This window comes from Myodes glareolus, chromosome 10 (assembly GCF_982192425.1).
Source record: "Myodes glareolus chromosome 10, mMyoGla1.1, whole genome shotgun sequence".
In the NCBI taxonomy this organism is placed as follows: Eukaryota; Metazoa; Chordata; class Mammalia; order Rodentia; family Cricetidae; genus Myodes; species Myodes glareolus.
Genome location: NC_142035.1, coordinates 47890914 through 47903897, shown reverse-complemented (window position 1 = coordinate 47903897; position 12984 = coordinate 47890914). Strand labels below are relative to the sequence as shown.

The window sequence follows — 12984 nt, the reverse complement described above, 5'->3', positions numbered from 1 at the left end:
CTTTGCCCTTGCCACGCCCCTGGCTGCCAGGGCGGTCCCCGGACCCCGCCCACGCTGCTTTGTGCACTTGCCCGTGGGCTAGCACCCTGAGCCGCCCCCGCTCGTTCTGCTGCTGGCGCCAGTTCTGGGCTCCTCATCCCTCCCTCAGGTTAGAAGGTGGCCGGGTCTCTGGAGAGCGGGCTGCGGTGAAGCACTTGCGGGTTGCTAGTACGATGAGCACCTCTTTCCCGACCCCACTCCACCCTCGGTCCGAGCCCTCGTGGCTTTCAAGTAAGAGATTCTACAGACCTCGGGCCTCGCTCCGACTCTGGGGCACACCTGCCACCCCTCTACCACTCCGCGGTAGATAGACTCCGCACAGAGTAATCTTTGTCGCTCTACCGTGAGAGGGGGCACGGAGAGCAGGCATTTGGAGCGTTGCGGGGAGTGGTATATAAATAGGTATGATGAACGAGGCAGGCATTAGGAGTGAAGGCATGGAGGGCCCCGATGATGTCTCCCCCTCCTCACTCGCACGCTATTCAAGGATCCCCGCCCCCAGGAACCCTGATGACTCCAGGATAGCCACAGGCTGCTTTGGTTGGGGTTAAGCTTAAATCCCTGGGAGGAGAAGCTACAGGCTTTGTTGCTCCACCTATCCACAGGACCTTTCACTATCTTCTAGCGTTCCAGCCCTGTACAAGCTTGTGGACTTGGAGGATGGAGATTCAGGAAAGCTGAAGAGCCAGGTAGGATGGCAGACACAAGTCCCAGATCCTTCTTCCCTTCTCAGGCATTCTAGTCCCAATACCTGGTTGTTCCAACCCAGGCTATTCCAGGAAACCTCTGGCAACAGGAGGAACGACTTCCCCAACCCTCTCCTTACAGAGGAAAAAGCTCATTTCCCAGCACGTGCCTGTGACCTCCTCTGACTTAGATGAACTGAGGGACTGACCCTCCCGCTTCTGCCTCCTAGGCAGCACCTGCCCTGTGCTGTGCAGACCAGAAACTGAGGGTAAACAAATGCTGAAGTCCTCCTGCCTTTGCCTTACTGGGTGATCATATGAGCAGGCAGGTTGAGGGACCCCAAAAAAGGCACACATCCCCTCTCATTCCACCCCTAGAGTCTCTGACATCACTATATTCCAGGCAGTGTCTAATGACTTTCCAAGTACCTTAAACTCTGCCTGCTCTTTGCCACTTTTAGACTCTGGGGTGAGAAGCAACCGTTTAGTATCTCATTAAAAAAAAAAAGCCGGGCGGGTGGTAGTGGTGCACGGCTTTAATCCCAACACTCGGGAGGCAGAGGCAGGCAGATCTCTGTGAGTTCGAGGCCAGCCTGGTCTACAAGAGCAAGTTCCAGGATAGGTTCTAAAGCTACAGAGAAACCCTGTCTCAAAAACACCAAAATAAATAAATAAATAAATACATAAATACATAAATAGATAAAAAACAAGACAGATATGGCAGCACACACTTTTAGTCCCAGCACTCTGGAGGCAGAGGCCAGCCTGGGCTACACCAGGCAAGCCAGAGTTACACACTGTGAGATCTAATCTCACAACAACAAAACAAAACAACAGCACAAACACCAAAGCTAACCAAACAAAAGGGTGGAGAAACTGCTCACTAGTTAAGAGCACTCACTGCTCAGCCTGGGTTGCCTTTAATCCCAGCACTCAGGAGGCAGAGAGCAAGGATCTCTGTGAGTTCAAGGCCAGCCTGCTCTACAAGAACTAGTTCCAGGACAGGCTCCATACTTATAGAGAAACCCTGTCTCAAAAAAAAAAAAAAAAAAAAAAAAAAAAAAAAAAAAAAGGAAAGGAAGGAAGAAAAACGAACACTTACTGTTCTTGTAGAACGCCTGGGTTTGGTTCTCAGCACCCACACAGTGGCTCACAGCTCACATGCCTGCTTCTGACCTCTTCAGGCGGTCATGGTGCACATATGTAATAGGCATGCAACATATTCATACACATAAAATAAAAATAAATTGACCTAAAAACCAACCACTTAAAACATCAACAACTTTTATAATGGGGGACTGACAACATGACTGAGCAGGTAATGGCTCTTGCCGCCAAACCTAACGACTTGAGTTCAATCTCAAGAGCCCAGGTGTGGAGGGAAGGAACCAATCTCACAAGCTGTCCTCTAATCTTGACCCTCCACATGCTCTGTGGTACATGTTTTTCTCCAAAAAAATAAAGAGCTTTCAAAAAGGGGGATGGACTCAATGTGTAAAAGTGCTGGTCATGCAAGCCTGGTGACCTCTGGTCACCTGAAGCCCACACAGAGGTGAAGGGAGAGGACTCACTTCAGAATTGGTTTCTGAGTCAGGCACACAGCTCCTTCAAACCAGAAAGTCACCTGACTCCAAATCAAATCCAGGAACAAGCGTTACCTTTTCAAAACAGCTTGAATTGTCTCATTTGCATCTCCAGTCTTGTCCACTGTGTCTCCGCCTCTGTCATTCTGTAAGCCACTTTTTCTTCCGGTGATTTCCCTCCCATTCAGCAAAGAGAATCACACTCTGTGGCCTGTGAAGTGGGGCTGCTATCCAAGCTGGCTGCAGCCTGCCCCTGGCCTCATCCTACCTCCTGTTCCCAGGGATGTCACTCCACCTGCAGGGACTGTCACAGCCCCTACACCACTACCGGCTGGCTCCAACCTGCCTTGCAGCCTCAAGAGCTTAGACATGACCCCGTTCATTATTCAAGTCTCAGAGACTTTTCCGTTCATCTGTCCTAGGATTAAATACTGCCTTCCTTGGCAGGCTCTCCTGGTTCCAGGGTGGGAATACTGCCACTCATTCTTTCTAGCTGCTGTCTGGTTCCATCTCCCTGGCTAGACGTGAGTGCCGGACAGCAGCCTGTGTTTGTCCTTCCAGGGTGCAGGGTAGAGAATAGGAGATGTGTAATAAACTGATGATGTTTTGAACACCCATCAGCGTCTCCCTATATACATCTTCAGTCTCATGTCGGGCTTTCATGTCTACATGGCTTGTTAGGGAAAGAGTCTAAACAAAGATGAAGATGGTTCTGGCCTATACCTGTAATACCCGGTGATGTTTCCAGTCAGTGATTCCTCCACTTCCACTTAGGTATAGGTTGCCAGTTGTACCCCAGGTAGAGGTGGAAGCAGAGACAGGAGGATTATTAACAAATTCTGGGTTATCTTCACCTACAGAGAGTCTGGCACCATCTTGAAATATGTGAGACATTGTCTCAAAAACAATGTAGGCCAGGCATGATGGTACAGGCCTTTAATCCCAGTACTGGGGAGGAAGAGAGTCAGTCTGTGTGAGTTTGAGGCCAGTCAAGTCCAATAGAAAGTTCCAGGACAGGCACAGTCAGGGCTATAGAAAGACCCTGTCTTAGGAAACCAAAACCAACCCACCAACCAAAAAAACTCCACAAAAACCAAAACAACAATGCAACAAAAAAGTAAACAAAAAATGTTAAAATGGAGGTGTGTGTGTGTGTGTGTGTGTGTGTGTGTGTATGTCATGACTGGGAGGGGGTTGTGGACGTGCACTAATGTGGACAAGCAAGGTGGCTAGTCCTTAATAGCCAACCTTGCCCATTAAAACTCAAGTGCTGTCTTCCTTGTCTTTGGGAAAGGCCGCTTACTGACTGGTACCCGAGGCTGCCAGTTAAGCTAGGCTCTCAGGCTCTGCCTGCCTCCACGGCCCAGTCAACACTGGATTACCAGCTCAAGACAGGATACCCACCTTTTTGCTTTTTACATGGGTGCCCATGCTTGCATAGCAAACACCTTACTGACTGACCCATCTGTCTCCCCAGTCCCCAGAGATGAGTCTGTAGCTAGAAAATTCCACCAAGATTTGGCCTCAAACTGAAAGTTTTCCTTATCAGTCCGTCTTTCCTTTTCCTGTTGTCCTTATTTCTCTGTTATTTGTGCATTTAGCCAGGCATGAAATTTCAGAGATGCAATTTCTCAAAACGTGAAACAATGAGGGAAAAACTGAATTTCTTCAGGAAAGCAGCAGCCACTGCGGGGTAAGGTGGACGCACACTTGAGCTTCCGGGTCTTTTCTCCTTTGCAGGATTTTACTGATACGAAATAAAAGTCCTTGCGCCTCATGCTTTAAGTTGATCAATTTAGCAACTCAGAGGCTTTGATGAGGGAAAGGAGAATAATTTGTTGATAAACACATTTATTTTCCTTCAGAGTTCTGAAGAATGAAACATGTTTGGCATTGTTTCAGAACATTAGGTTTTTTTCCATTTTGGCTTTTTCCACTTTTACCTCCAGGTCACCCCCTTGGCTCAGTCTGGTCAGTCATTGTCTTGTCCTCAACTGTTCTTTCAAAATGTTCCTTTGTTTGGTACACTTGTTACCACCAACCTGGAGCAACAGGCCCTACCTCCCCGCAGAGAAGTCTATTTAAAGGGATAAAAAGGACTGTCAAACAGGCTCCCCCCAGACACTGGTGCACTGGGTATACAGAGGAACTATACAGTCAGGTAGTAGTGGTCTTTTCTCAATATGTGGGATGGTGGTGGATTACTTTGCTTGTCTGACATAGGGTCGATGTAGCCCTGGCAGGCTGGAACTCGCCATCTAGCCAAAACTGGCCTCAATCTTAGAGATTCACTTACTTGTGCTTCCGGAAGTGCTGGGATTAAAGATACGTGCCACCATGCCTGGCTAATTTTAATGTATATAATAATAATAATTATTCTATTTGTTATGTGTGTATGTGTTGCCTGCACATACACAGGTATATCTGCACCATGATGATGCCTGGTGCCTGCAGAAATGAGAAGAGGGCGTTACATCCCCTGGAACTGGAGCCACCATGTTAGCGCTAGGAATGGAACCTGGGTCCTTTGCAAGAGCAACAAGTGCTGTTAACCACTGAGCCACCTCTACAACCCTATTATTTTTGAGACAGGATCTAATGTAACCTAGATTGGTTTTGAATTCTGTGCTATTGAGGATAACCTTCAAGTCCTGATCTGCCTGCCTCTGCTGCCCCTGGGTGCTGGGATTACAAGTGTGTGCCACCACACTCAATTTATTCAGTGTTGAGGGTGGGACCCAGGGTTTCTTGCATGCTAGGCCAGTACTCTAACAACTCTATGCAACCCTAGCCTGAGAATGATTTTTTGGTGTGTGTATGGTGTATGTGCCTGTGTTCATGTGCGTGCATGTGTGTGCAGATCTATGGCAGACATTTCTTTCCCACCCACCAGCTCCCAAATAGCTGACACAGAGACTGACTTTTAATCATAAATGCTTGGCCAATAACTTAGGCTTATTACTAACTAACTATTACATTTAAATGAGCCCATTATTTCTTTTTTCTTTTTCTTTTTGGTTTTTCAAGACAGGGTTTCTCTGTGTAGTTTTGGAGCCTGTTCTGAAACTAGCTCTTGTATACCAGGCTGGTCTCGAACTCACAGAGATCTGCCTGCCTCTGCCTTCCAAGTGCTGGGATTAAAGGCATGAGCCACCACCGCCAGACTAACCCATTATTTCTTATCTACGCTTTGCCATGTGGCTTGGTACCTTTTCTTAGTATGGCATGCCCATCTTGCTTCTCTCTGCTTCTGTTCACGACTCCCCAGCTTTGCCCTTCTTCCCATCACTCTCGGTTTGACTCTCCCACCTAATGTTATCCTGCCTGGTTATAGGTCAGTCAGCTTCTTTATTTAATCAATCACAGTGACATATAGTCATACAGTGTAAAGGGATATCCCACACAGGACAACCTTCCTCTGTCAAGTTTATCAGTGTCACTCACTCCCCCACCCCCATCAACCCTGACAGTCTCTTACCTCCTGGAACTAACCAAGTAGACTAGGCTGACTGGCTGGTCAGTGAGCCTTAGGGATTTAACCTGGTTCCACCTCTCAGTGTTGGTGTTACACGTATGTGCCACTGTATACCCAGATTTAATTTTCTTTTTTGTGTTTGAGCATTTTGCCCGCATGTATATTTGTGCATCCCTTGTGTGGTTGGCTCTCCCGGAACTGGAGTTACAGACGGCTGAGATGGCTGCTGGGGATCAAGCCCAGGTTCTCTGGAACGGGAACCACCTTTCCCTAGCGTTCTAGGTGGCTGAAGAACCATCTTTTTGACCCCAGATTTTTTTTTAAAAAAAAACTTGAGTCCTGGGGATCGAACTGAGGTCCTTAGACTAAGTCATTTCTGAGAATTTCATACAATGTATTTTGATTATATTCTTTCCCCTTGCTCAGCTCTTCCCAGATCCTCCCTCTCACCCAACTTTATGTTCTCACGTGAAAAGCAAACAGAAAGCACACACAACACTTTGTGCAATGATCTGTGCTGGTCAGCTAATTACTCCTGCCACAGTGTTTGTAGGGACAAAGACTCAGGTAGCCCGGACTGGCCTCAAACCACACACCAAGGCTGACCTCCGGATCCTACTGCCACATTACCTGGATTACAGGTGTGTACCACCATGCTTTTAGAAAGCTTTTAGTTTTCCTTTCCTTGGTCAAAAATCATTATACTCATTAGCACAATAAAAACCAAAAAATCCTATTCTTCCTCTAACTTGTACTAGGGAAGAGTACCAGAAAACAGTATTTATGAAAATCAATCAGGGATATCTGACTGATAGGAAAGCTCTGAAAAGGCTTACTGGAGATGCGAACTGATGGCCTGGGAGCAAGCCCTTGACACTCACTGTTTCTCCCCACCCAATCTTCCTGGAACTTGGGTCTCTCTAGCCGGCAAGATCTGAGGCAGGGTTAGGGTTACTGCTGTCTGTAGGCCTTTCCGACATCTGCTGGACCTTTCCACATACAGCAGCATTTAAACGCCCAAGCGCTCTGCACTGCTTTAGGAAGCTAGCCCTCAGCACTTCCTTGGGCCTTGGGGCACTTCGGTTTGCCTCAGGTCCCTGTGGTAGGACAGCAGCAGGAGGGGTACGGACCAGGCTGCCTGGAGAGGTGTCCTTCTAGGATCAGCTTTTTCCCCTCCTCTCAGCTTTGGGGCTGGGGATGACAGGGTAGAGGGGAGCCATGGGAGGCCTGAGCCATGGGACCCAAACCCCATGCCAGTGCCTTTGTTTGTTTTATTCTTCTAGTGCTGCGAATACTCGGGCCAACTCTGGAAGCTCTGTCTGTGCTTCCACAGCCCCACTCCACAGGCTCTTCCAGATTTAACTGGATGAGACCAGTGTCCCTACTGCTGTGCCAGTTACTCTGGCATGTTTGTCCACATTCCTAAAGTGAGAGTGAGGGGTGATCCCACAGAGCTTGTAGGAGCTGATCAACCTGTGAAGGCGCTGCTCCAGCTAAGCTCTGCCAGGTGGTCAGGGGTGTGTGAGTAAGCATGGCAGCACATGTCTATACACCTACTACTTGTGAGAACAGAACAAGAAGAAGTTCTAGGCCAGCCTCTGTTACACAGCAAGTTTGAGGCCAGCCTGGGCTACATGACATCCTATCTCAAAATCAACAACAACAAAAAGGAGGGTAGAGGGACTGGGGGTACAGATCAATGATGAAGCCATATGGCCAGCATGATCCACCCTGAGTCTTGCAATAAAACAAAGCTGGGAGGTGGAGAGGAATGGGCAGGGAGAACCTGGGGGACAGGGAGAACCTGGAGGTAGGGAGAACCTGGGGGGCAGGGAGAACCTAGGGGTAGGGCGCTTTTCTTTGCGACAGTTAGTTTTGTTTATCTTGCCTCCAGCTCTTGGGCTCCTCAACTGTTTAAGCCAGGGTAGGTGTCTGTTTTTGTTTTGTTTTGTTCAAGACAAGGTTTCTCTGTGTGTCTTTGGTTGTCCTGGAAATCACTCCATAGACCATAGACCAGTTCAATGACCTTGAACTCACAAAGATCTGCCTGCCTCTGCCTCCCAGTGCTGGGATTAAAGGCCACCACATCCAGCTTCAGTGTAGGTAACTGTATGTTGTGAGTTTTACCCACTATTGGGGTTTCAAGTGTGAGCTTCAAGGGCTCCTCTGAGCAATCCTAGCCAGGAACATCCCAGCCAGACTGAGAAAGTGTCCAGTTCCCAGGGCTCCACCCTCCAGAGCCATACCAGAGACACAGGAATAGGCAGGGACAGCTTGTCGAGTGACAGTTTATTGGTCCTTAGTATTACATCTTAATCTCCAAGGGAAATTCACAGACACAACTGCAGATAAAAACATGTAAAATAATATAAAAATAAATTGAAGGCTACTTTTATATATTTACTGAATTAAGTAGTGTAATAAATATTATAATAAGCAAAAAGCTTCAATCACACAATTCAGTTTCACTGAAGTTATAGTAGTGTTTGTAAATATGAATTTTAAAATTTAAGTTACAAATATTAAAGCATTGAAAAACTAGTATAAAAGTGAATTTTGGCACGTAAGCGAGCTCTTCCATTAGTATCTGATTGTGGGATAATGAGAAAGCACTTCCCACCTAGTTTTTGAGGTACAACTATCCAACTAGTCAGCAGCATGGCTGGAATACTTAACCGTTTACAGTCTTTGAATTGAACTTTTCCCTTTTGAGAAGCCAGAGCTTATTACTGTGCAAAAATTCTCCAAAATCCCAAGAGGATTTAGGAGGGACATTTTTACTGATCACAGCCTAAAGGGCTAGTGTCCAGGCCTCAGGTCAAAGAGCCTGAGGGCTTGGTGGGGCCAACCTGCCTCCAACGTCTGCTTCCTCCCCTCAGTCCACTTGGGGAGATCCCACATTAGAACAAAACAACCCATAACTTCAGTGACTTCACCACTATCCCACTCACTCTGGTGACGGGAACTGAAGCTGCTAACAGGAAAGCTGGTAGAAAGCATGTAAGCCCCTGGGGACTTTGCCCGTCCTGAGAACTGCTCCCTAAAATCCTTGCTGGGTCCCTGACGTCCACTTCTAAGATGAGAGGCTAGAACACTATCATGGCTTTTCCTCTGGAGATAGCCTCTTTGACCCGAAGGAATCAAGTGGATGTTAAACCCCATGGAAGTCAAAAGACCCGCAGGTTGTAGGGAGCAGCAGAGGAGAAGCAAGGTCCCCTCCTAGTCCTCAAAGAACTCACAGTGTGTGGTTGCAGGGCCCCTCCAGAGTCCCGAGCAGGTTAGGGAACATCTACGGAGGCTTCAGCTAGCTTTTCCCTCTTGGGGCAAAGAACTTCTGAATGCTCTGCCTTTTCTTCAAAACCACAGTTTTATATTCAAGTTGAGGTAATCAGTTTCCCTTCTGATGAGGGGAATGGGGGCAGTGGGCAGGTTGGTAAAAGCACACTTCTATGGACAATGGCTAGAAACCAAGTTCACCACACAGCGTGGCCCCAACCCCTCTTTAAAAACGCTTTTGTGCAGCAGCCAGACTGCCAGGCCAAAGCAGCCAGAGCCCTTAATCTAGAGCTCCCACTGAAAACTTCACAGTAACTCTGCAGGAAATGAAATGGCCTGTGTTTCTACCCCCACCCCTCAAAGGAAATGAAATAGTTTCGTGGTCCCCCTTTCCCTTTTCTAAGGCTGCTAGCTCAAATTTTAGTTTTTAAAAAGAGCTTGGTGAAGACAAAGGGAGCTATAGTAATTCATTGCTTATTAATCAATTGCACTTAAGATCTATGCTACTGAACCCCAGCCAGAAGTCAGGGATTTCCAGACTAGAGTTCAACAGGAGGGCCTTGTCACCAGTGTATTTTGGAGCAGGGATGGGAGCATATGGGCTTTTCTCACATTTTTTTTTTTTAAACGCAAGAATTCTTATCCAATGGAACTTGTAATTTGGCTCATTTGGCTTCAACTTTTTTTTTTCATAATACAAGTATATTGTATTTTATTGACGAGCCTTGATTATTACTTTGCCCAAAGAGCTCTGTTACCAGGCACATGGCCTCATATGCTCCCTCTGTCTCCGCTGTGCCAGGACCCTTCTGCAAAAGTCTCTCTACATTACAGAACACGATGCTGGCTTTCTCTATGTGCTTCTTCCTAAGGCATGCAAAAAGTCCATGAAACTTAGAAAACATTTATAGTCCAAGCAGCAGAGGCACTCAAGTCCTAGCAGGCATCACCTTTAGTGACCTTGCTCCCCACTCTACTTAGGTGGTCAGTTTTGGGATGCAAATTAATTCACCTTTTGCTGTTCGGTCCACTCTAAAAAAAAAGAAAATCCACTGGAAGGGATTCTAATTTGAATATCAGAATTCTTGAAATTCCTGGTCCTCGGGAATGGGAATCAAGTAAACATATCCAGGGGCAGTTTCAGGGTAGGTTTTCTGAAATGTATTGCCTACCATGACAGGGGGTGAGGAGGCTGGGTGTCAAAGACCAACAGTCCCCAAATGATTAGACCCTGGGTCCAAGACTAACCAGTTGCAGGATATTCACCTTGACTGGGAGGTGAAGCGCTGCCAGGGCTTGAGTAGCAGGCCTGCTCTTGTCTCTGAATTAGAGGACCAAAGTGATGCTGCAGCGGAGCTCTAGGACCACCCACGGGAGCGCGACTGTTAATGTAGTAGCCTCGCACTTACAGAAAGCATCCTATCTTGCTTCCATTCACCCCACAAAAGTGCTCTCATCTACAAGGCGTTGTGGATCTCTGTCTGACCACTGCTTAGGCAACCAGGGGCTCTTCTAACTCCCAGCAGCTGCACCGTGCTAGCTAAAGGCTTCTCCTCAGCCTCACACAGTGTCCAGCTGTCTACGGGAGATTCTTTTATCAGACACCCAGAGACGCTGGGACACAGGGCAGTCTAGCTGCTCGTCCTGTGCACAGCCCTCACTCAGCGGTGAACACAACGCCTTTCAGGGTGCAGAGAGGAGAGAGAATAAAGACAACATGTACTATGCTGGCAGGCACAGGCCAGGGAGGACAGTGTCAGCCCCTTCAGGAGGGGCCTCCAGGAAAGATGGACACCCATTCACTCATTCATCTCTCGTGGGCACAGGCCCAGCTTTTTTTTAGGGCTTCTGCTCAAAGAGGTCACGGTATTCCTGCTGTTCCAGCTCGCGGTTGTACCTCTCGATCTCCCGATTGGCCTCTTCCACATAATCATTCATGAACTGGTCCATGACTGGTACCTGGTTAAGGAGGTATGCTTCTCCCAGGGGGACCTGTGGGGAACCAAAGTGTCTAACACAGAGCATCTCAGCTACAATGAGGGTAATAGGCAACATGAAGTCCTAGAACTAAGCTCTTGGGTTCAAGCACATTGAAGCTTGCTAGTCTTGCACTTCATCCCGCCCATCTCTTCACATTGGACTTTGTATGAAATGACCCTGCGGCTACCAATGCTGCCTTCAAACCATGCTGCACGGAGGATGACAGCACAGCTGCTCAATGAAGGCAAATCTAATACCAACAATCTTAAAAGGATAACATGGACGGTGCCTGTGGGCTTGTCCCTGTGAGCTCCCCAGGGCTACAGACGCTGCCTGCTCCTGGGTTTGCTGTGTGGTCCTAGCAGACACCAGTTTTACAGGAGAGGCTGGCATCGCCCAGATTCTCACACTGGGACCAAACTGTTTCCAAGGATACGTGGGTGAAAATCCGTCTTGTCTCCAAAGAAGTTAACAAACTGGGTGCCATTGTAAAAGTAGCCTGCAGGTAGGGGATCCAAGTGGCGTTTCACCTGTTGAAAAAGAAATCTGTTGAATTACCTGACACCCTCTTCCGGCTTCTACAGGCACCAGGCATAAAGCAGAGACTTGGGACTAGTGACAGCTCATGATGGGGCTCGGAATGTAGCTTTTAGTCTTTTGTGCCAAGACCTTTGGAAAAAGGCCTAAAAGGCCTTGGTGGGCATGGGCTTGGGGAAGAGGCTTAGGGGTCAGTCAGCTATTAGTGACGCTCACCCGGGAAATCTCATTTTAGCCTTAGGATCCTACAGCCTTCCCAAGAATAGCTCTGTCTACATGCCCTTTTTCTGGGCTGCAGCTGTGCAGCTAATTGCTTTAACCCCCCCCTCCCCCCCGAGACAGGGCTTCTCTGTAGCTTTGGAGCCTGTCCTGGAACTAGCTCTTGTAGACCAGGATCTACAAACTCACAGAGATCACCTGCCTCTGCCTCCCGAGTGTTGGGATTAAAGGCATGCGCCACCATCACCTGGCTGACTGCTTTATCTTAGAGATCTTCTAAAACTACTTGGGCAGGATGAGAAGGCCAGGCCTCCCATTATCCAGTCCTCTTACGGTCCAGATCTCCTCCACTCATCCACAGGTCACAGCAGAAGTGGCCACTCCATTTAAAGCTACAAGGTTAGGCTTCTTGACCAGCCTCCCTTTATGTCCCGAGAGCAGTAAGAATGCCCTGTGAGCCCAGGACAGCACTACAAGTCGAGGACAAACACTGAGGGGAGCGAGGGCAGCCACTCACATGGATACTCCTGATCTCCTGCTGGGTCAGCATGCCCCTGGTCTTCAGAGCTTTCCTCTGAGGCTTCTATGCGGATGGAGAGAAAACACACATTTCAGCCTGGCTGAGGGAGTACAAGGGTAGCCAAAGGCTCACAGGAGTTTGGGGGCCAGTTAAGCATCAAGGACCCCAGAAGAGGGAAGAGTACATGAACCAGGTTTCATGGACATGCTGTCTTGCTTGTCTACTCCCCTGAGTAAACTACTTTCCCACCACAGAGCCCTGCAAGACAGCTGGAAACAAATGCGCCCAGTGCTGTCAAATGGGCACAATCCTGCCTCTTGGTAGATTCTTATGCTTAAGCCACAATGACAGATAATGGACATCTGGAGTTTTCACAGTCTAGTAACATTAAGTTCTTATCTAAAGTAGGGAGTGCTGACACACATCTGTGATCCCTGCACTTGGGACGTTTACAGCGGGAGGATTAAAATCTGAAGCCAGGCTGGCCTACACAGTGAGATTCCGCCTAACCACCTCAGCCAAAACACCCAACCTCCTAAAAAAAAAAAAAAACCTCCTTAAAACAAGCAAAAGCAGAAGAATTTAGTCACACAAGGAAGCTCATAGCTCCTAGAAGACTACCATCAATGGACAAGACCCAAGACCCCAGGCAACTTTACTCCTCAAGTT

The 12984-nt window shown here is 47.9% G+C and overlaps 1 protein-coding gene across 2 annotated transcripts in view; it reads right to left on the bottom strand.

The window, feature by feature from the left end:
• Nucleotides 1-8055: 8055 nt before the first annotated feature.
• Dnaaf9 (dynein axonemal assembly factor 9) overlaps nt 8056-12984 on the bottom strand; it is a 140406-nt gene continuing 135477 nt past the window's right edge. For both annotated transcript variants that reach the window (XM_087911193.1, XM_087911194.1), the window contains exons 35-37: nt 12313-12378; nt 11476-11569; nt 8056-11011 (exon numbers count right to left, since the gene is read on the bottom strand). In XM_087911193.1, the coding sequence (XP_087767319.1) occupies nt 10899-11011; nt 11476-11569; nt 12313-12378 (273 nt within the window). In that variant the 3' untranslated portion in view covers nt 8056-10898. The remainder of the gene's footprint in view (nt 11012-11475; nt 11570-12312; nt 12379-12984) is intronic.